This window comes from Opisthocomus hoazin, chromosome 9, assembly GCF_030867145.1.
Source record: "Opisthocomus hoazin isolate bOpiHoa1 chromosome 9, bOpiHoa1.hap1, whole genome shotgun sequence".
In the NCBI taxonomy this organism is placed as follows: Eukaryota; Metazoa; Chordata; class Aves; order Opisthocomiformes; family Opisthocomidae; genus Opisthocomus; species Opisthocomus hoazin.
In genome coordinates, this window is record NC_134422.1 from 13,796,054 (window position 1) to 13,817,600 (window position 21,547).

Consider the following 21,547-nt stretch of genomic DNA (forward strand, 5'->3'; position numbering starts at 1 on the left):
ACAACTTACCATTTACCCACAAGGGCAAGCGCAGGGTCCTGCACCTGGGAAGTAACAACGCCACGCACCAGTACAGGCCAGGGGCGGACCTGCTGGAGAGCAGCTCTACGGAGAGGGACCTGGGACTGCTGGTGGGTGACAAGGTGACCATGAGCCAGCAGTGTGCCCTGGCTGCCAAGAAGGCCAATGGCATCCTGGGGTGCATTAGGAGGAGTGTGGCCAGCAGGTCGAGGGAGGTTCTCCTTCCCCTCTACACTGCCCTAGTGAGGGCCCACCTGGAGTACTGTGTCCAGTTTAAGAAAGATGAGGAGCTACTGGAGAGAGTCCAGCGGAGGGCTACGAGGATGGTGAGGGGACTGGAGCATCTCTCCTATGAGGAAAGGCTGAGGGAGCTGAGCTTGTTTAGCCTGGAGAAGGCTGAGAGGGGACCTGATAAATGCCCATAAATATCTAAATGGTGGGGGTCAAGAGGGCGAGGCCAGACTCTTTTCAGTGGTGCCCAGCGACAGGACAAGGGGCAATGGGCACAAACTGAAGCAGAGGAAGTTCCGTCTGAACATGAGGAAGAACTTCTTCACCCTGAGGGTGACAGAGCCCTGGAACAGGAGTCTCCTTCTCTGGAGATATTCAAGACCCACATGGACAAGGTCCTGTGCAGCCTGCTGTAGGTGACCTTGCTTCGGCAGGGGGGTTGGACTAGATGACCCACAGAGGTCCCTTCCAACCCCTACCATTCTGTGATTCTGTGATTTAAGACCAGAGTAATGTGCAGATTCACAGTCAAGGCCTCAAGGTCTTACAGGCTACCTCTGCGCAGAGGAAGCCAAAAGCATGTCCCTGGTGTTCCCTGCTGCAGCCTGGGAAGAACGTTTGTGGCTTTCTTTTCCCTTCCCCAGACCTGGCTTGGGTATGCACTACGCAGCCTGGCTCTAGGCTCTCCCAAACACAGGAACGGGAAAGAACAAGGTGCTGCTGAACGCCCTCCAGGAGCCCAGCACCAGAGCATCTCTTCCTCAGGCACTTGCTCTTCGCAGAGCTTTAGGCAGAAGCACCCCACACCTTGCAGCCTTTGTAAGCCCTAAGGAAGAGACCTGCTCTTCCAGTTGTCCCTCCACAGTATCTGCACCTCTGGCACACTGCTGTGGTATCTCCACCAGCTCTCAGAAACCATGCAAGATGCAGGAGCTGGCAGACTGAGGATCTACTAAAAGCTGCGTTAGGCAGATGGGATCTCGTGTCAGGACACAGACCTTTTGCGTGACCGAGTGCAACCGCAGCACCCGGGACACAAGCCAGCGCAGAGCCTTAACAAACACCCACCACGCAACCAGAAACCTGCCCCGCCACGTGGCCTCGCATGCCAGGAGTCCTCCAACCCGAGAGACATCAGGCTGACGCTCAGAAAACCTTCCTCTAATTCCCTGCTCCCACATGTTTCCTGCGTGACCTTGCTCTGCACGGCTGTGTCTCAGAGCCTGAGGGTGTTGCTTCACCCCAAGCCTCTGGCTTTGGCAGCAGAACTGGCTTAAACGTCTTCCTTCCTCCCACCTCCACAGGGTTAAAGTGAAGAAGACGCAAACAGTGGCATGGGGCAGGAACAAAGCCCTGCTCTGACAGCTGGTCTCATCGCCGTGGGGCTCAGGGAGTTACACCCTCCTTTCTTCAGCTGTGAAAGAGGGATCTTACCATCTCCCTGCGTTACCTGACGCAAGATACAGGCGATGAGGACAAACACGGAAGATCATGAGATGCTCTGAAAATGAATCTTGCCACATCTTGGATTTGGTAATGATAAACTCATCCATACCTCTCCTGTTTTACTTTTAATTTGGACCTGTCTCACACAGTAAAAATGACAAAAACCAACTACCTACCAGATCTGTTTGCAGCTTGACCGAGGCTCCACTCGCCAGCGGGTGAGTGTGCGCCACTGAACAGCCTGCAGCCAAAGCGAGGAATTCGCTCACTGTCCAAGTACAGCTGAAGGCTGAGCTTGAATTACATTTCACAGTAGGCTCCCGGGAAGCGAAGCAAGTAACAACAGATAATCAGACAACAGGCAGGGTTACCAAATGGCCAAAATCAAAGAACAAAAGCTTTTATTGGCCAAAATAACCAAGAAACCATTTTCTTCCAATAAACAAAACCAAACACTAACTGAAACAGTGGGAAATCTCTGCTAACAAAATGAAACACTAACCAACCCCACATAAACTTGACTATTCGTGTTCATCCTCTGGAAATATTCCTCCTCCTAAAGAAGTAAAGCTCTCCTTAGCCCTCCTGCACCACCAGAAGTAGAATGGCAAAACTCAAAGTCATTTAGGACGAGACAACAGACACCCTCGGAGGTCTGAGTCCCTCCATTTACACAGGTGAAAGAGGCTGTTGGTGTCTGCAAACATCTCACGTGCGAAGTATCTGAAACCAGTGATTTCCCCCCTTCTGAAGATACAAACATTTTACTACATGTTTATATGGTTTTGGTGTGTTTTTTTTTTTAATCCCAGGACCCGGGTACAGCTGTGGCCTATACAGGTTGTTAGAACTCAGACGCTACCTGCAGTTTATCCATTAACACTTCTCTGTTCGGAAACCTTGATAGTTAAAAAAATTGAAGCTTGGTTACACCAAATTCTCAAGGCAAATGACCATAGTAAAACTCAGCATTTACTGATGTCAGTAAAACAAACACCAGCCAGTGAAAGCAGAGGTCTGAGAAAGCCTTGCTCTCCCTGGTAACAGAGATCTTGGAAGAAAGCAAAAAACCGAGAGAGAGATGTGCCCAGGTGCAGTACACCAGTTCCAATGGAGAAATTCTCAGGAATATTTTCACTAATTTCTCAATAAAGGGGGATACTTTAACAGAAGCCATTTAAAAAGATGTGGTTAATAAACAGTTATGCAAATCTCTTCAACTTACTGACACAGATGAAAATTTAAGAAACAAAAAGTAAAAAAAAAAAAATCAGTGTCTTTAAAAAATTTACACACTGTGTTTCCTAAAACATCACAGGTATCTGTGCTGAGCTGCGCAGGCGTCTGCGGGGGATGTGAGCAGGGAGGGGTGAAGCACATCGCTGCCAGGGCAGTGAGGCGACGCTGCAGACCTAACGAGGGTTCCAGCTCAGGGGCGTTACCGACTGCCAGCGCTGCTGAGCGCAGAACGGCACCGTGTGTTTTGACAGAGGAATTCCACTGGAAACAGAGCACCTCCTGCTCTAATCTAGACACGATTTTACAAAACATTTGGGGAGCTAACACCCGTACTACACCTTTTGTAAGAAAATAGAGAGCAGCTTTCAGCTGCAGTTCTTCTAAACTACTGTAGGAAGGCTTCTCTAGCACGCTTCCTCAATTGGCAACCATCTGAGGTAATCAGCGATGCTGTTCACACCAGCACCCTTCACTTCTCCCCACCAGCACCACCTGCTGCCTCCTTATTGAGTCCTCTGATCGACAAGTCATAAACCACTTCCTCGATTTTCTTGACGTCGTATTTCAGGCCGTCGTAACGTTTCCTCAGGGAGTCGTTCTTCAGGTTGAGCAGTCGGAAGCCAGAATCCAGCTCATTGATAAAGGTTGAGATGCGGAGAGGGCGAGAATAGTCACCAGCCGTGACGCTGTTCACTGCCAGTCTCGCCTACAAGGGGAAGACGCGCAGGAGAACGTCAACGGAGGAACCCACCGAAACCACGCCACTATTCCCACCAGCTACTTCACCAAGTGAAGCAGTTTTGTTCCAGGCAGTCAGATTATTTATACTTGGTTCTACTGTTTTGTTGACAACAATCCTGGATTTTCAACCAAGGGACTAGTTTAAATCTTCAGGGACCAGTGAGGAACAACTCTGGCATACAGAGAGGCAGTTTGCCAGAAGTTCGGGCCAAGGTGTTGCGTATCGTAATGTCCAGGAACAACTCGGGAAAGTTGGAAAACACATCACTTGTTTTTTAGGTCTGTTTCAATCCAAATATATGCGTGAGTATGTTCCTTACCAGCTCACTGGCGAGAGTCAACACACCAGAAAGATAGTCTTCAATGTCCAGGTGAAAGCCCCGCTCCCGATCGGCTTCAACTACGGTGGAAAACAGAGGGCAATCAGGTGGTACTGAACGTGAGCAAAACCAGCCAGCTGAAATTGCATTTGTTTACCGGAGCTAATTTGAAATATAAAATTTATTAAATATTATCACAAAAGAGAAGTCAGCCTTTTCCTGTACGTGAGGTAATTACTGCCTCTTCTCAGTGCTTTGATTTAGCATCTCCTACATCCTCAACTGGACATGCAGCAGGTTATACCTGATCCAACCGAATAACAGAATTCACGTTAATGTATAGCAGAGGGATCCACAGTCATTTTTTAGAAAACTATTTTCCTGATTTTTTTTAAAATCCTTTGCTCTGGGAGGACACAATTCTCTCACAGCATAAGAATTTAATCTTTTTTCCACACTTTTTAAACACCAAAAGCAGAAAATGAGGAAAATAAGCTCTCATCTTTGTATTACTCTTTTGTGGAAGATTTATGCAATATGAATGAATAATCTTCATTGCTGAAGAACTTATTAATGAATATATACTTTTGTTCACATTAGGTTTGCTGATTTCCACCTTCTAAAATGATTTGTTGTTTATATGCTGAAATCAAATACCAGATACATTTTGGAACCTATTTCTTGGGAAGAAAGGAAGTTCTTCTGTTTCCCTGTACCTCTGAAAAATACAACGTCTGAAAACGTCACGAGCTGTTTCTCTTCAGTTACAACGCTAACTTACTCCCAAGTATTTCTGCAACAGCTTCTCGGGTCACTAACGTTTCGGACTCCAAGAAGACTACGAACGCTGCCAGAAACACCAACCGCTGAAGCACAAACCTCCAGTGCTCATGAAATCTGTCAAAGAAAGCACCAAATCAAGGTGTAAGCAAGTAACCTCTCTTACTGGAGAACGAGGCAACAGGCACACATTATGCATACATTATGTTCTCCACCTTTACACATAGCACTTTGCACTATTTTTGGCTTAACGAAGCGACACCAGCTTAAAGTCATCTCCAGAACTTCACCCCAGGACACTACGCTGGACACCAGCACTGCTCGCAGCTCTCACACCCCTGCTCGGCTCACGGAGTTTCTCAGGCTGTCGTGCCCAGAAGACAACCAGGGCTTTCCGCCCCAGCTTCCCTCAGCAGATCTGAGCTGATTCTCGTTCTTTGAAATGTTGCTGCTAGACACTGTCCCCTTCTGGCAGCAAACAAAACACAAAGGTGACAGTTTCATCTAGCACCCGCAGTATCAGACAGCCATTTCATGACAGATTTAGAGCTGTCTTCAGAAATGCCCCATACCTAACTTCACTGAAATGAACGGAGCAGCAAACGTGCAGCTCCCAGAAACGAGGGCAGCTCCAAGAGAACATCAATTTTTTAAACTTTTTCTTTTTTAAAAAAAACTCTAGAAAAAGAATTAAATATTGGATATTTTTAGTGAAAAGTTATAAATACAGTGTTTGAGCAAAAGCATTTTTTATCTGTTCTGATAAATAACTTCACACTTCTCTACCACGATTTACTTTTCAAACAGAAAGAGGCATTCAGCCCATAAACCTTTAAATCGTTCTTCCAAAGTAATAACACCAAATATGCCCCGGCAGTGCCCATATCCACGTCCGGCTGCGTGTGATCCTGCACACCTGTAATACTGATCAGTGGGAAACTTGGTCTTCAGAGATTCCAGCTGGGTTCTCACTGTACCAAAGTGCTCGCGAGCCTTCTGACATTTCTTTGGTACTGAAAAAGAAACAGCGCAACGTTCAGCACGTGACAGAGAATAAGGCTTTGTGCACAGAGCGTTTTCTAGTGTAGACAGCGCCATTTACGCTCCTTTGTTGTCCAAGATAGTCTACTGACATTCAGATTAACCTAAGAAATAGTCACTGTTGCACTAAGTGTCACACAGGCAGAGGAGAAATACTCCTGAGTTTGGGGCTGTCGCATCTGCTCTAGTCCTCAGTTTCGAGCTTGAGCCAAGATGCCCCAGTGTTCTTTAAGAATCACTGCTAATCATGAATAATTACTGTTGCTATAAAACTGATGTCATGGATGAAGAACCCATCCCGTAATGGTACTGACAGAAGGAAACACTGGAAAGGTCACACAGCCCACAGACCGAAAGCCAGCGGGGGACACAGACAGACAGAGGCAGGAACGAAGGAGCACAGAGGGGACGTGGTGTTTGTGGAAAAAACCAAGGAGCAAAGCAGCCTGGCGACGCGCGCCACAGACAAGCAGGGCTGCAGGAGAGACGGAGAAAGGCTGAGAAAGGCGGCGAGCGCAAGCTCTCATCTGAGGTGGCAGGGGGGCAATTTCATTTGGGGGTCTGTAACCGTAGTGGAGCCGAGACTGCGGCCATGGATACCGGGGGGCGAGGGCGGAGGCAGCAAGGACAGCGCCGCGGGCGAAGCCCCGTGCCGCAGGGCTGGCACGGACGCAGCAGAGATCGCGCGCGAGCTGGTAATGGGATGTTTTCAGTTTGAGCCGTGTGAGAAAGGAAAAGGGGTGGCCACGGGTGCTACAGAGGGACAAGATGGTCTGGAGAGCACACTGATGTGGTGGCTTAGAAAAAACAGCAACAACCAGACGACGAGCAACGGAACAGCACTGCACACAGCTGGCCCCAAAGACACTGTGCAGCGCTGCCAAACGACTCGCAGAGTCAGAGGAAAAGCAACTTTTCTTTCTCCACTTTAAAATCTTATGATACTTCTTTCTTATCGATCAGAGTTAGGTTAGACGAGGTGCAACATCCCTTCAGCAAACGACATTCTCTGCTTTCAGGTGATGCGTTTGCAGAAACGGGGTTTAGCCCGTCCCGCGCAGGCTGCACCTCTGCGGAGAGAGGGTCTCCTGTTCACCTACCACCCACCGCCCGTTCACTGGTGCGAGCGGCAGCCACGCTGCGCCCGCAGCGCCAGGGCCCGACAGAACTCATCAAATGCACATGTCTTAACCGCAGCCTCCTCTCAGATCCTGGTCACAACCCGAGGAAGGCAGAAGGCGAACCTGAGAGGCTCTCCCGTGTCTCCATGTACAGAAGCTAGGATTATTTAAACAAGATCCACAGAAGTGAAGTCTGAAAGCTGCAATGAACGATTTCTATCAAACAAGCTCTATTGGGAGTCACTTACGTGTGTTTAAAGAACTTCCGTCAATTAACAAAACATCATTTCTGTTAAAAAAAAAGGGGGGGGGGGCACCTAAAAATAAAAGCTTCAGGAAGCAGAAGGTGAAAGCACTCCATGTGGCACCCAGAATGAAAGAAATGTATGAAGTTCACTGACAGCTGCCCTTCGAACACCGTCCTCGAACGACGGTCTCTGCGTCAGGTGAGTGAGCTGTCACGTGGCAGCTCTGGACCAAGTAAGGCACAAATGTGGCCTTCTGCCAGAGGAACTTGTGACAAAAATAAACAATCTTTACAACAAAGTTTCAGACATCAGAGCCCAACGACACACACATAGCCTCCCCACTTCAAATGACCCTCGTGCATCCTTGCGTATCACCACTGATGTTTTGGTAAGTTTAACACGTGTGCAAGAGCAAAGATCTAATGAGTTGCCTTTCGGCCTCTGAAGACCCCACCTGTCGCTCAGACTCACGCCAGCCAAGAGCAGGCTGCAGCACGCGCTGCCCTGAACAGCTTTCTGAGCAGTTCTCAAGCGCCGTTTCGGACAGGGAGCAGAGGGAGCAGGAGAGAGATCCTCCAACCCCGTTCTGGAGGCTGCTGGCCTGAGGCTCTGCTGGTTCTCCTTCCCTCTCCCAGAGCCGAACACAGGCTACGGCTGAAACTGCCGATCCCGCAGCTGAACACAGCCTCCCACTGGTGCAGAGAGAGACCACAGAGACGCCGGCACCGTGACGCCGCGGTTGTCTGTGGGTAGGGGGCTGCCCCACGGTGGAACAGGTTGGATGAAAAACTCAATAAAAACAGGTTTAGCCCAGAGGTATTTTAAGTCCCCGGAGAACAGAGGAAAGGCAGTGTGCTAGGTAATGTTGTAAATACCACTGACTGGTAGAGGAACTGCCCTCCATCAGACTCCCAGCCACCCCGCAGTTCTATTAACGGAGCTCACGCCGCCCCTTGCCCTTCTCTGCAGTGGGACAGATTGCTCAGCCCGGTGCAACCCCTTTACCTGTTTCCACTGACTCTGTTGTCTCCTTCAGCTTTCATCACTGCCTCAACTGCTGATGCAGGAATAATTACCAAGGATGAACCAGCCAGCCGTGAGACAAAAAGCCGTCTCCCACTTACACTGGCACAAGGGAGGGGGCACAACAAGCAACACAGCTCCTGCGGGCAGCAGCACCAGCTTCAGCCGCCCACGGCAACGCTGCTGCAGTCACCAGGCACTGCTAGCTACTCTGTCACCTGTGAACCTGTAGTAATCAACAGCATTTTTGCCTTTTTTATTAGTTAGTTATTAGTTAATGTAATTCATCACTTAGTATTTCATAGTTGAGGATAGTTTATTAATAGTTTTTATAGTTTTTCTTACATCTCGGAAAAAATAAATATAAAGCTAAAAATCTTGATGCTACAAAGTCTAGCCAGAACTCCGCTGGATATTCACTCTTTCGTAGTTACAGGGGTCATCATTTATCCCTTTGCAATCTACTCTGGAAGAATCATACCAGTTTCTTAGTAAAAACGTGGTACTGTCTCAACAAACGAGATGCTGTAGCAAGCCATACAGCCATTTAAGAGCACTACACTGCAGAACGACAACCACTACCAAATAAAACTGTAGTCTAAGTATGTGACACCTGACAAGTGCTATTTATTCCCCTAACAATCCTTCTGTTAATTGTAATTATATTATTCTGCTGTAAACCTTTATTAATCTAAACCTTTACTGACTGACTTTATTATGCTTGTAGCTGATGACAAACTGACAGGTCTATTATGATGAGTTAACTCCTAACCTATTAAGCATGTATTCATTATTTTTGGTATTAGAAGAATTATGATTTTTTTTTTTTTTTTTTTTTTTTTTACTTTAACTATTCCAACTCTCTTCTCAGACTCTGCAATTTCCAGGACCAGCTCTCTCCCGACATTAATAATCAAATGAAAACACACTGAGCCAGACACAGGTCTCTGCTACAAAATGCTGGAAAGCAGCTGATACCCACGCAAAACAGCAGTCACAACATCCATGGGTTTGCTCAGCTTAGAAAAATGAGTGTACGCTTGCATAAATTAGCCAATTAGCAGTTCTATTTTTTAGCACTGCCGGACTTCCCAAGTGGGTGGAAGTCGCACTCGCCAGGAGCGGTCAAACCTCGGTGCTGCACACTGCCGAGCCCTCTGGGAGGCCAGAGCAACCCCAGGCGCCCAGCTCCAGCCCAAGCGGGCTGGTGAACGTCGTCAGGCTGGCAGCGACCGGTCAGCTCTGCAGGGGAATAACCCAGCACCTGGGGAGGCTCCTTCTTCTACGCACCTTCTGGGGGTGGCCTGCCAGACATCTCTCCTTCCCAAATTCCTCTCAAGAGTTTCCAGGGAAGTCAGAATGGATGCTGCTTCTTGGGAGATATTCATTGACTTCAAAATATAGCTTTAAGTCACATATGTAAGGGAACAAAAACCCTGTTTATTCCAGTAGTTTCACCAGTAAGTCTAAGTCTGGGGGTGGGGGAGCAGAAAGAGCACATTTGGCATCTCGGTCTGCAGCGCTCTGCCCGTGCCCTGGAGGGAACGGGTTGGCCCCGAAACGTTATGTCAAACATCTTAAACAAATTTGGATTTAAAGCAAGGAATGAGGCTAGGTACAACCCAAACATCAAAAATAACAGAAAATTCCAGTTGCCACTAAACATACATCAAGGATGGCTCCTGCTTTATCAGCCTTTGCAAATTCCCTTTATATTTTACCACATTAAGCAGATTTCATACACACTCTGAGTCTGTCTCAAACAAACCAGACTAAAGCACCCCCCACACTTCCCACTCCACCCTGAGCACCCCCGGAGTGTTCAGCATAGAATCACAGAACGGTTTGGGTTGGAAGGGACCTTAAAGAGCATCTAGTTCCAACCCCCCTGCCACGAGCAGGGACATCTTCCACTAGACCAGGGTGCTCAGAGCTCCATCCAACCTGGCCTTGAACACTGCCAGGGAGGGGGCAGCCACAGCTTCTCTGGGCAACCTGTGCCAGTGTTTCACCACCCTCATGGTGAAGAACTTCTTCCTAATGTCTAATCTAAATCTGCCCGCTTTTGGTTTAGAGCCATTCCCCCTTGTCCTATCACTACACACCCTTGTGAAAAGTCCCTCTCCACCCTTCCTATATGCCCCTTCAGGCACTGGAAGGCTGCTCTAAGGTCACCCCGGAGCCTTTGCTTCTCCAGGCTGAACAGCCCCAGCTCCCTCCGCCTGTCCTCGGAGGAGAGGGGCTCCAGCCCTCGGATCATCTTCGTGGCCCTGCTCTGGCCCCGCTCCAGCACGTCCATGTCCTTCCTATGCTGGGGTCCCAGAGCTGGACGCAGTACATCGCGGCTGGTTTTTGGGGGCGGGCTGAAGGGGCGAAGACGGGGACACAGACACACAGTCCCGACGGGCGACGGCGACAGGAGCCGAACACCGGCCCCTGCGCGCCCGTCCCTGCGCGGGAAACCCGGAGCCAACTCCGCAACCCCGGAAGCGATCGCCCGCCAGCGGAACGCGCTCTGCTGCGCTGAGGCAGCGGAACACGGAGGGGGGGAGAACGGAGTTTCCCGGGCGACGGCCGGCCGGCCGGCAGCTCGTCCGGCTCCAAACCGCCCCCCGCAGCCTCCGCCCGCGGCAGAGCGACCCGCGCCCCCCGGGGGTGGGGGGGTGCTGCCCGGCCCCCGGCCGCCTCCTCGGCCCCGCGGCACTCACTGTGCTGGAAGCCGGCTCCCTGGTGCACGCCCTGCAGCAGCGTCAGGATCTCCCGGGCCGTCTGCTCCAGCGCCTGCACCTCCCTCCGGATCTCCTGCGGGCACAGCGCCGTCAGCCGCGCCCCGCGCCCCCCGCCCGGCCCGGCCCCGGCCCCGGCCCCGGGCCCACCTCTCGCACGTCCTGGTCGGCGGTCAGCGCGCCCTGCAGCGCCACGAACATCTCGCTCACCGACATGGCGCCCGCCGCCGCCTCCGGGAGGGGGGATGGGGGCCTTCCGTGCCGCCGGCGCGAGGGGGCTGCCCCGCGCGCCGCCTGCCCGCGCCGGGAGGGCTGCCCCGCGCGCTGCCTGCGGGGGGAGGCGGGGGCAGGGGCCCGCGCGGAGCCGCTCGCCCCCGGGTGGGGGGAGGGGAGGTGTGCCCGCGTCTCGGGGCCGCGCTCGCGGTGGGCGGGGCCGGGCCCAGCGCCCCGCTGCCGGGTGACCGCGCCGCGCTGCCCCCCGCTGGGAGGGGGCGGAGCCGGCCGGCGGCGCCGTGCCCCGTCGGTAGGAGACAGCGCCGCTCTGCGCTTGCGCGCCCGGGCGGCACCGCGTGCGCGGCGAGTGACGCGCTTCCGGCGGCGGCGGGGAGCGCAGCATGGCGGCGGCTGGTGTCGGGGCAGTGGCGGCGGAGGCCGCGGCCGCACCCGCGGCCGCGCCCGCACCCGCACCGTCGGCGTCGTTCCTGGCCTTGGAGCCGCGGCTGCAGCGCGAGTTCCAGCAGAAGGTGAAGCGGGCCCGCGGCAGCCGGGCGGCCGAGGTGAGCGGGGCCGCGTCGCGGGGCGGGGGGCCGGGCCGGGCCTAGTAGGGGGGCCGGGCCGGGCCTAGGCGGGCCGGGCCGGGCCTCTCGGTCCCATCGTGACGCGGCTGCCGTGTGCCCCGCAGGAGGAGCTGCGGCCGGGCGTGGTGTACGTGGGGCATCTCCCGCGGGGGCTCTGCGAGCCGCAGATCCACGAGTACTTCCAGCAGTTCGGGCGGGTGACGCGGCTCCGGCTCTCCAGGAGCAAGAAGGTAACAGCGCCGGGCCCCGCCGGGCGCCGGGGACGCCGCCGCCCGTCCCGGGCTCCGCTCGGAGGCGGCGCTGGCAGCGCGCCGCGGCCGTGCCCGGCGCGGTGCCCGCCAGGTGGAGACGCGCGGTTGCAGTTCCACGCGTGGGCGGGGGGGGGCAGCTGGAGGGTAGGGTGGGCTAGGCTGGGCTGGGCTGGGCTGGGCTGGACGGGCTTCAGCGGGCCCCTCCCGCCCCCCCCGCCCGTCGTCCTCCGGCTGCCGAAACCCCGGCGACAGGTAACGTGACCCCTTTTGTCCGTTATTAAACACGCGTAGGAGGGAAGTGTTGCCAGAACGCACGGATTCAAGGTAGAACGTGAGATGTCGTGGAAAAGGCTCCTTTTTAGCTTTCTTGCTGCTTTGTGCTCAATAAACGTCTCATTTCTGGGTTTATCACCACGTTATAAGATTTCTGTATACACTTGATAACAGCAGCAGAGCACCACCAATGCAGGACAGCTCTTTTTTAACAAATAGTTATTGGTGAGCAGTTTGTTTCACATGCATATATGCATTTACAAATAATGTCTTGCCCATTTGGGACTCAGTCTGGTTCTTTTCATGATTTCACTGAACTTTACGAAATTGTGTTGGGCTGAGAATGGGCTGTGACTTCAGAAGCATAAAATAATTTTAACTAATTTAGTTCTTCGGGTGTTGAAGCATCACTTCAGATTTCTTTCCGTTGTTGATTGCAGACTGGAGGTAGCAAAGGCTATGGGTTTATAGAGTTTGAGTCCGACGATGTGGCTAAGATCGTTGCAGACACAATGAACAACTACCTGTTTTCCGAAAGGCTGCTAAAGTGTGAGTATAAGCTGAAGTGTCAGTCCTCTGGCGTGTAAAAGAAATTTATAGTTAATGGTGTGCGGTTTTTTTTAATCAAGTTTTGTCCCAAAAGGATTTTCTGTGGGGCTGAGCTTTTCTGCTTTTTTTCACATGTAAAGACCGTCCCCAGCACCTTTTTGTTCGCTACTGCTTTTTTTTTTTCTCTTAGGCGGAGAATGCTCGTTGTGTAATCGTGTGAGATGAAGTCTCAGGGAGCGGTGGGGTTTGCTGTGGAGGCAGTTCCTGTAAAGTGGAAGTTCTTTGTCATTTATAACTGTTGCAGCTGCAGTCTATGTAGGTAGACATAAGGGGCTTTTTTTAGTTAAGAGATTAATGAAATTAACAGGTTTCTCAGACACAGCGATAGCAGTGCTTGCTTTGTAAAGGATTATGAGCTGTACAGGCATCAGCTTTTGAGAAACGAGTTATCTGTGTTTTCCGAGTGAAACTGAAAAAGTGCTCTTTTCTTCCGTCCATCCATTATCAGTTCTCTTACTAGTGAGTATTTCGTTACTTTCAATGTTCTCTGCTAATGAAATGCTGTACTACTGCTCTGCCGCAGCAGATAGCGTTGTAACGAGAACTGAATAGCGTGGTGTGAGTCCATTCGGTGAGGAGGGCAGCTCTGCTGTAACTTGACGTCCTATGTTTACGACCCAGGTCAGTTCCTACCTCCTGAAAGGGTCCATGAAAACCTCTTCAAAAACAGTAACAAAATATTTCTGAAGCCGTCTCAGCCGGCGGTCAGGCGGTACAATAAGATACGTTCGCTCGTTCAGAAGGCAAAGATGACAAAGCGACTGCTGCGAAAGGAGAAGCTTTTACGGAAGAGGCTGGCGGAGAAGGGGCTCGATTATGACTTCCCAGGATTTGTAAGTCTGGCATCGTTTCGATGAGTGTTTAATGCAAAACATGTTTCTAAGGTTGTGCTAAGTACAAGAAAATCACGTGTTTTGTGTGGAACTGGTAAAAGAGCTGGAGCACCAGGGGGCTTACTTACTTTAGGAACTGTATAGAAGCCCCTGGAAATCAGTGTTGTGCTGCCGCTGCGTTGTGCTATGTGTGTGTATGGGTTTACCTTTAGAGAATTAAGTAAGTAACAGCAAAGTGAAGGCGTTCCTTTTCTTCTGTTGGTATAAACAGTTGGATATCCCATGGTTTTCGTGTTTGTGGATTGCAGAAGAGCGACAGGGTGTTTGCTAGGCCCCGTGGCGGGCGTTGGCGGGGTGGGTGTTTGAAGGCAGGTCCCAAGACTAGAGCTTCCATCCCTAGAGCCCGCCTAAGCCAACCGAACATATTGCTCACTTGCAGAGTGCTTGGGTGAAGTACTTGGATTTTAAGCAATACTGGTCAATGTGGTATGTTTTTTAAATGCACAGTAGCAGCTTCTCTTACGTTGCTTAGGGTGGTTTTGTTCAAACCAGAGCACCTCTGTGGCACTGTAAGTCATTTTATTACAGAATCACAGAATGTTTGGGGTTGGAAGGGACCTCTGTGGGTCATCTAGTCCAACCCTCCTGCCCAAGCAGGGTCACCTATAGCAGGCTGCACAGGACCTTGTCCAGGCTGGTCTTGAATATCTCCAGAGAAGGAGACTCCACAACCTCCCTGGGCAGCCTGTTCCAGTGCTCCGTCACCCTCAGAGGGAAGAAGTTCCTCCTCATGTTCAGGCGGAACTTCCTGTGCTTCAGTTTGTGCCCATTGCCCCTTGGTCCTGTCACTGGGCACCACTGAAAAGAGTCTGGCCCCATCCTCTTGACACCCACCTTGAGATATTTATAGGCATTTCTTAGGTCCCCTCTCAGCCTTCTCCAGGCTATACAAGCTGAGCTCCCTCAGCCTTTCCTCGTAGGAGAGATGCTCCAGTCCCCTAGGTTTATTGATTCAAACCTAATTGCTGTAGTGAAGATTTTGTAGTTATGAAAGAAAGAAACCCATAATATGTATTTCTATGTGGTTATGAAGGCGTGAAACCCATAGACTGTTAGGTAACTGTTTGCGTCTTTGCACAAGGAAGTTTGTAGTGATCTGCCTGATCTGTCTTGCTTCCTAGGCTGCACAGGAGCTTGCCAGAAAGAGAGGAATCATGAAAACACCCAAGAAGTCAGAACTGAATATTTCTTTGAGCAGCCAGGTAAGACCAAACAGTGCTGGTGGTGTGCAGCACTGTGCTCCACCATTCACGCTGGGGCAGATGTTTCAATTCTGCAGCTGGTTTCTTCATATTCATTTCAACACCTGAAAACCTTTACAGTGTTTGCTTGAGAGATTTTTGTGCCAAAAGTAGCTCCTTTGAGATGGATTAACACTCCTGAATGAGGGAGGGTGGTTGGATCCTCTCAGTTCTCTTTCTTGTGGGAGTATTTGGCAGCAAAGGCTTCTGCTCTGCAGGTTGTGCCCAGCAGTGCTTGTCCTGAGGTGTGTCTGCTGCCAGCCTCTGCTGTTCAGCACTAACCTGTACTGGGACAGTACACTACCTACTTCTGTGCTTCAGACCAGTGCGAAATCATCTCCTTGCTGACATCCTTCTGCTGGTCTGCGTCACAGTATAATACCAGCCTGTTGTGACAAAAAGGAAGCTGAACTGTTAACGCAGTCTAGTGTTGTCTGTCCCTGTTTACTTACTGTGCTGTCCCTCCTCCCTCGTGCTCTGCAGGCCTGGTGTTCCAGTAGTTTGAAACTAATGCCAGCTACAATGAGCAGTAGGATGGAAGGAAACCTCAGGTCATCAGGACTGAGATTTGGGGCACTGGCAGTCTGCAAAGTCTGCCAGGTATTAACATGTCTGTTTTGTCTCACCACTGTTGTGAGTTTGGTTTTATTGTTTTTGTTTTGGTTTTTTTTTTTTTTTTTAATGTTACTGGATTTACTTGTGATAATTGGTACAGGGTTGGTTGTGAAGAAGATAGGATTCATGCCAGTCTCAAATATACACCACCCCCGCCCTGATTCTTTTACTTTTGGCTTTCCTAGTGCTTTGAGTCAGGAAATACAAAGTTTAGAAAGCAAATGTGCATAATGATATGTTGGATAATGTGAATTAATTTACATTTGCTTTTCGCATATACTTTTTTGAAGATGACACTTTTGTCTGAAGAAATACTGCCTACAAAAATAGCTAATTATTAAAAGAAAACAGTTTTCCCTAACGTGGAAGTTGTGAAGCAGAGCTGGATGGAGGTGCCTTGTGGTACCATAAAGGGAGTGACAACTTTCTCTGGCAGGTCCTTTGCAATGAATCGTATTTTTCTGATCTCTTCAGGATCCTACTCCGCTCTGTACTCCAACAGTGCTCGAGTGCCGGAAAGCTTCCCAGGCAGACGGTGACGCAGAGGACAATGAGATAACTCTCAGACTGGCCCCTGCCAGTGTTAAGAATGCTGCGCAGAGACCAAAGAAGCAGCCAAGAAAAAGACCAAACCTGAAGAAACAGAAATAGATGTAAAATTTTGATGGCCGTAGCCATGTTTTTCCTCGACTCAAGAACTGTTGAGGTGGAGCTTCTAGTGGTTCTGCTGCCCTGCCTTGATGCATCTTGACTAGACTGTTTCAGTCTTTCCTAGGCAAGGAACCTCTTCACAAATCCTCCCCCTCCTGTTCAGCCATCAGGGGACCTACGGCCTTCTCTGCCTTTGAAGATTCTTGTGACTTTGTGCTCACAAGTGCCCGTGCTGTGACACGCCTACAGATGTGCCAGAACCTTCAGTTAATTCTGTAACTTGTCTCCAGCACTCCCTGTTTTGAAAGAAAATGTGAGGCTGTCCTTTCAGAGCTTGCTGATGCGAGCTGTATCTTACATTTGTAATTAATGACGGGTTATAAAAAAAAATAACCATTTTTCAACTATGTGGCCTCTTGGTAGTGATTCTTCTGTTTAACTGGATGTCTGCGTTTCGTGCAAGTTCTCATATACTTACACAAGTAGAGGGTGAGGGACTTTTTTCCCCAAGGAAGACACCTTGAGTTTCATCTTCTGTTTGTGATCAGTTAAGATCTGCCTGTGCTGTCCTGGGCAGAGACAGAATACCGTGCTGCCTGAGCAAGCCGGTGCCTTTCAACCCTGCTTTCAGCAGTGCCTGGGAAACTCGGCCTTTGCCAGGATGTGGAGCGGTTGCAGAGGACTTGGAAAGGACTGGGATTAGGAAAGTGGTGAGAAGAGGCAGAGGAAGATGGGTGAAGTCACTCGCATTCGAGGTTCCCACTCCTTCCCTAGGCAGGCAAAAGATCTGTGTTTGAGGGTGTACCTTACTGTGGAGGTGTGACTGTTCTGTCGGCTGGTGGCTTAGCTGGAGTCACAGCTACGCTCTCATTCCTCACACGCTTGTGCAAAAGGCACTTCACGCTGCAGAGGTCCCAGGCGTGCCCATACTGACGGCTGGGCTGAGCAGGCAAAGGTAACTTGCTGATTCTCGGGGGTTTTGTGTGCCATAAACGTGCTGTTGCCTGGTTTGGAAAATACTCGAGGACCTGCAGAATGTGGCTGCCTTTAGAGGGAGGGACTGCTTGCTGGGCTGTGGAGAGGAGCAAATGGTGACAACGAGGTTAGGTACAGCTGTTCTCGGAGCGCGCAAGGCTCTTTGAGAAGATGCATCAGTAATCAGAGCTGTCTGGGTTGTGTTAGGAGTTCTGCTGTCCTTCGGGCCCTGCAGCACCTTGTCCCTGTATTTCAGTTTCACTGTCTGTGTGAAACGAGGGTGTCTGGTGCGTCAGGGGGTGATAAGCACATTGCAGTGTTGTAATAAGCTGCTGGGTGGATGAACCGGGAATGGGAAGGCGGGTTTTTGTCACCAGTAGTAGGAGTTCAGAGAACCGAGTGTAGCTTTTTGTTGTGTGTCAATATTTATTCTTGTTCCAACATAACCTGTCATAGCTGACTGCAGATCCCCAGTCCTCTTTGAAAATGCAGTTTGACTGCAGTTAGAATTTGGATTTGATTGCAAATCTGCGACCTGCAGAAACTCCAGTTGGGGTTTTGAGGCACGTACTTAGCCTTGATCTTTTATTGTCTGAGGCGGAACACTCTCTACTGCTGTTGGCTGTAGGTCAGGCTTGGCAGAAGATCTCGGAGGAAAGCCCAGGTGACAATAACTGGCTCCTCAGGTAGGTGGCTGGTGCCGATTCCTTGGCTATTTGAAGACTCCTGGCAGAGAAGAAGAAATCTGAACCATTGGCCTAGCTAATTCTGTCCTACCTGGCCTGATCACTTGAACAGTGGTCATAATGACATTCTCTCGGTGACTCGGATCATTCTCCTGTGTTGCTCTAAACTGGCGGGGAAGCCACTTGGATGAGTGCACCTTCATCTCAAACGCTTGTCATCTTAGGCACACGAGGGAAGTCTGTTGAGCAGCCCAACGGGCACTGGCAGTCCTTGCCTTTCAGTAGCAGAGTTGCTGTGGACATCTGCAGGCTTTCTTCTCTGTACCTTGTTCGATGTGAAACGGGCAGTGTTTACACCTCTCACCCCTGGAAAGTACACCCTTAGCTAAGGTTTGAGAGAAATGTGATCAGAGGGGCTGGCAGAAGTTGTGTATCTGTCAGTAACTGGCATGCAGCTCTGAAAAAACTTGCCCACCTCGACTTCACACAGCAGAGAGCAGTGCAAGAGAAGCAAAATGCATCTGCCCAGAATGGACAGTTCTCTTTTAAAATCCATATTCCCAACTTTGTGTTGTGGCTGCTGGGTCAAGGTGAGCTGGACATGTGGCTGCGCTTTCTCCTGTCTGGAGCAGAGTCTCTCAGGCGCGGTCTGACCGCAGCGGGCAGCACGCTGCAGCTGCGTGGATGCAGGCTGCCCTCTGACAGAGGCAGCACAAGGTTTCCCGGGAGGTGACTCCCAGATTTATAAAGCAGCCTGCCTAGTCCAGGCGGTGGGGAGTGAGTGGCTGCGTTGGCGCGACTAATGCGTCTCCAACACCACTGAAGTGTGCAGGAGAAGCCTGATACGGGTCTTAATCAAATACGCCCATTTCTTTGGTGCTGCCACAAATGCTCCTTCCAAGGCTGTTGAGTTAAAGCTGCTCTTAAGAAAACTTAGTTTATCTAGAGTAACCTATCCAGCGCAGTTCCACGTTCACTGCAGCCTGAGCAGCTCCCTTCCTGCGCTTCCCATTCCAACCCCTTGGCCTGCATTTTGCACCTGGAATTGCTTTCTTCCTACTTTGCTTCTGTGACCATGCTCCTCTCTGTGCCCGGTGTTCTGCCTGGCAGCCTGTGTCTGATTGCTGCTTTCTTCCCTGTTTGACTCTGTGGCTTCTCTTCATGCTGCTTGCCGTGCCTGGGCTATCCTGCCAAGCTGCGCGAGCTGCCAGGGACTTGCACTTCTGCAGATCTCTTGAAAAGGTTTGTGCCTTTGAGCCAGCACCCTGGTAGCTGGTCACTCTCCATATTCGCATGGCAGTGCGAGCCTTGACGGGAAGACATTCAGGAAAGCTGTCCCTGCAGTAAGGTTTGCTTCCTGCTGTGATTTTCCTTTCCTTTCTCTTTGTTTATTGGTCTTCCTTCCACTGAGATCAGCTTAGATGGCAAATCTGAAAAGCAAGGAAACAAAATTCTGTGCTGTTTGAGGAAAGCACAGCAACAACAGCCAGGTTACGGCGAGGAACTCTCAGCAGAAGGGTAGCTTTTCTTGGTGATAGTTTCTGTTTTTAGGCTGCCTGTGATATTAATACGCTGCTGGCCCCGGAGCTGTACATAAGCAGAAATTCGGACACCCGATGCTTGCCAAACATAGTTTCCATAGCAAATGGACAGACGTGCTGTGTCATGAGTTATGTCTCAGTCCTTGCACTGATTTCTATTTCTCAGCTCTCCAGTGATTTGTTCATTCATCTTGGACAAACACAAACCTCCTGGCCGCTGATTTTGGGGCAGGCTGTGGGTTGTTTTTACTGGGACGGTAGGACTGTTAAGGTTTTGGGTTCAAGGCATAATTTGCAGTTCTCTCTGAGTGACTTTGTAGAGCTGCTTTACTGAACATATGTTGTACTGTTTGCAAACTTCAGAAACACTCAGGTGCTAGCAGTTTGCTGGTTTACACCTGTTCGTTCTGATTTCTCTGTTTTGCAGGAAGGGGAGCTGGGCTTAGGAGTGCACAGCATTTCCCAGCACGTGAAGCACTGGAAGTAAAAGCAGAAAGGGATGGGGGGAGGAGGTGGGGTGTAGAAAGGCAGAATTGGCTGCAAAATAGAAGGGAGAAAGGAACGATGAAGCCAATGCTCACCTTTAGAGACAAAGGCACTGGTGAATTTCTTTCTAATTTGGCAGTGTTTTAGACTGCTTGAAATTAAAGATGCAGTTTGATGTTTTTCTTATTTGTTTTGCCTGTTAGAGGTGCTGTGGGATGCCCAGGCTGCACAGTGCGTCGGGAGTGGGCTGCAAACCGTGGTCCAAGTGTCAGTGCTTGCTCCTGAGCCCTGAGTGGAGGAGGAGAGCGTGCTGGGCAAGTGACACTTGCTCTTGTCAGTAACAGGCGTGTTTGCTTGCATACCTGGCTTTTAAAATGTCTGCAGCCCTGAGGAACAAGGCTAAAACCTGTCTGCAAATAGCTCATGGTGCAAGGGAGGATTTTTGCCTGGCTCTGAGTGATGACATCCTCTCCTTTCCAAGCAGAGCACCAGCGAGGCAGAGGGTAGCTCTGGCAACTTCTTCTTCCCCCAGCTTTCTCTTCAGAGCGCTGGGTTGTTTGGTTCTCGCTTTGCCTGTGCCACGCAGCCGGCCAGGGTAGGGCTGTGTTGTGCGAGGTTCTGTGCGCACCCCTGCCCTGGGCAGGGTGTAGCAGGTGAAAGCTGGGCAGGCGGGTAACAGGAGAGCGGTGGGTGTGATCACTGTTAGGTGTTTTCCAGCAATACCCACAAGTCCTGCTCCTCCTGGGCCAGACTCCTGCGTTGTCCAAGACGCTGTTCAAACACCTCCTGTTTTCCAGCGTTTACAAGCTAACCCACCAAGCCTTGAAACGTCCAACTCCAGGCAGCAATAGTCTGCACCTTCTTGGCCAGGGGTGCAGGGGAGGTGGTGGGGAGGGCTGTTCTGCGCGTCAGGCTGCTGCCAGACACCGCTCATCCAGGCATGTCCCTCCCTGCCCAAGGCCAGCAGCTGTCAGAGCAAGCCGAGGAAATGGTTAACTGCGTGAGTGAGAAGTGCTGAAGTGAGGCATTTTTTCCCATGCCCGGTGCAGCAAGGCCTCTCGTCACTCCTCCCACCCAGCATTAATCAAGGAGATGGCAGGGGCAGAGATGCTGGCTGCCCTGGGAGGCTTGGACTAGTCACACACCTGAGAGTCTGTGGCAGCCACTGTGTGGATCTCCTGTGCTGGGAAAGGAGAAGCTACAGAGAAACCGCTACACAAGTCTTGGCTCCGGACAGGGAAGAAAATGCTGGTTTATAATTGTCTTAAAATGTGATGTTGAAGAGGGCGGGCAGGACTGTGAGGATGAGTGCTGCAGGACACTGAGGCAGCAGGATGGGTGTCTGCAGTGAGCCACGGGTGCTGGGGTCACCTCCTGTCCATGGCTGTGCATTCAGCCCTGCGCTCGACCCATCGCCTGGAGTCTAGGGCCTGGCCTGGGTCTGAATCTTGTTTTAAACAACAGGGATGACAAAACCAAATAAAACTGGTTTTTAGAATAGTGATTCTGGAAAGCCCTGTTTTTCTTCTGTGCGTTTTTCCAGTGCTGACTGAGAGGAGGGCTTGGTGAGCAGGTGCAGACCTGGCGATCAG

The 21,547-nt window shown here is 50.8% G+C and overlaps 2 protein-coding genes across 2 annotated transcripts; one reads left to right on the plus strand and one right to left on the minus strand.

Annotated features, from left to right (window-relative positions):
- Positions 1-2,082: 2,082 nt before the first annotated feature.
- On the minus strand, positions 2,083-11,256 carry TSN (translin). Its single transcript, XM_075430589.1, has 6 exons — positions 11,088-11,256; positions 10,920-11,013; positions 5,695-5,791; positions 4,780-4,895; positions 3,999-4,078; positions 2,083-3,643 (listed from the first exon to the last, which is right to left on the minus strand). Exons 1-6 carry the CDS (start codon positions 11,151-11,153, stop codon positions 3,407-3,409), a joined length of 690 nt encoding a protein of 229 aa, XP_075286704.1. The 5' UTR covers positions 11,154-11,256; the 3' UTR covers positions 2,083-3,406.
- A 287-nt stretch (positions 11,257-11,543) lies between these two features.
- NIFK (nucleolar protein interacting with the FHA domain of MKI67) lies at positions 11,544-16,674 on the plus strand. The gene is given in 7 exon segments (XM_075430950.1): positions 11,544-11,713; positions 11,839-11,964; positions 12,699-12,807; positions 13,489-13,700; positions 14,882-14,962; positions 16,091-16,241; positions 16,244-16,674. Coding segments are annotated over 7 exon segments (879 nt in total). The 5' UTR covers positions 11,544-11,551; the 3' UTR covers positions 16,282-16,674.
- Positions 16,675-21,547: the final 4,873 nt, after the last annotated feature.

Coding starts and splice junctions, on each gene's coding strand:
- TSN (XM_075430589.1), bottom strand. CDS start 11,153: ATGTCGGTGAGCGAGATGTTCGTGGCGCTGCAGGGCGCGCTGACCGCC. Junction 4,079..4,779: donor TGTTGCAGAAATACTTGGGA/GTAAGTTAGCGT, acceptor TTTCCACCGTAG/TTGAAGCCGATCGGGAGCGG. Junction 3,644..3,998: donor TGACTCTCGCCAGTGAGCTG/GTAAGGAACATA, acceptor TTCCCCTTGTAG/GCGAGACTGGCAGTGAACAG.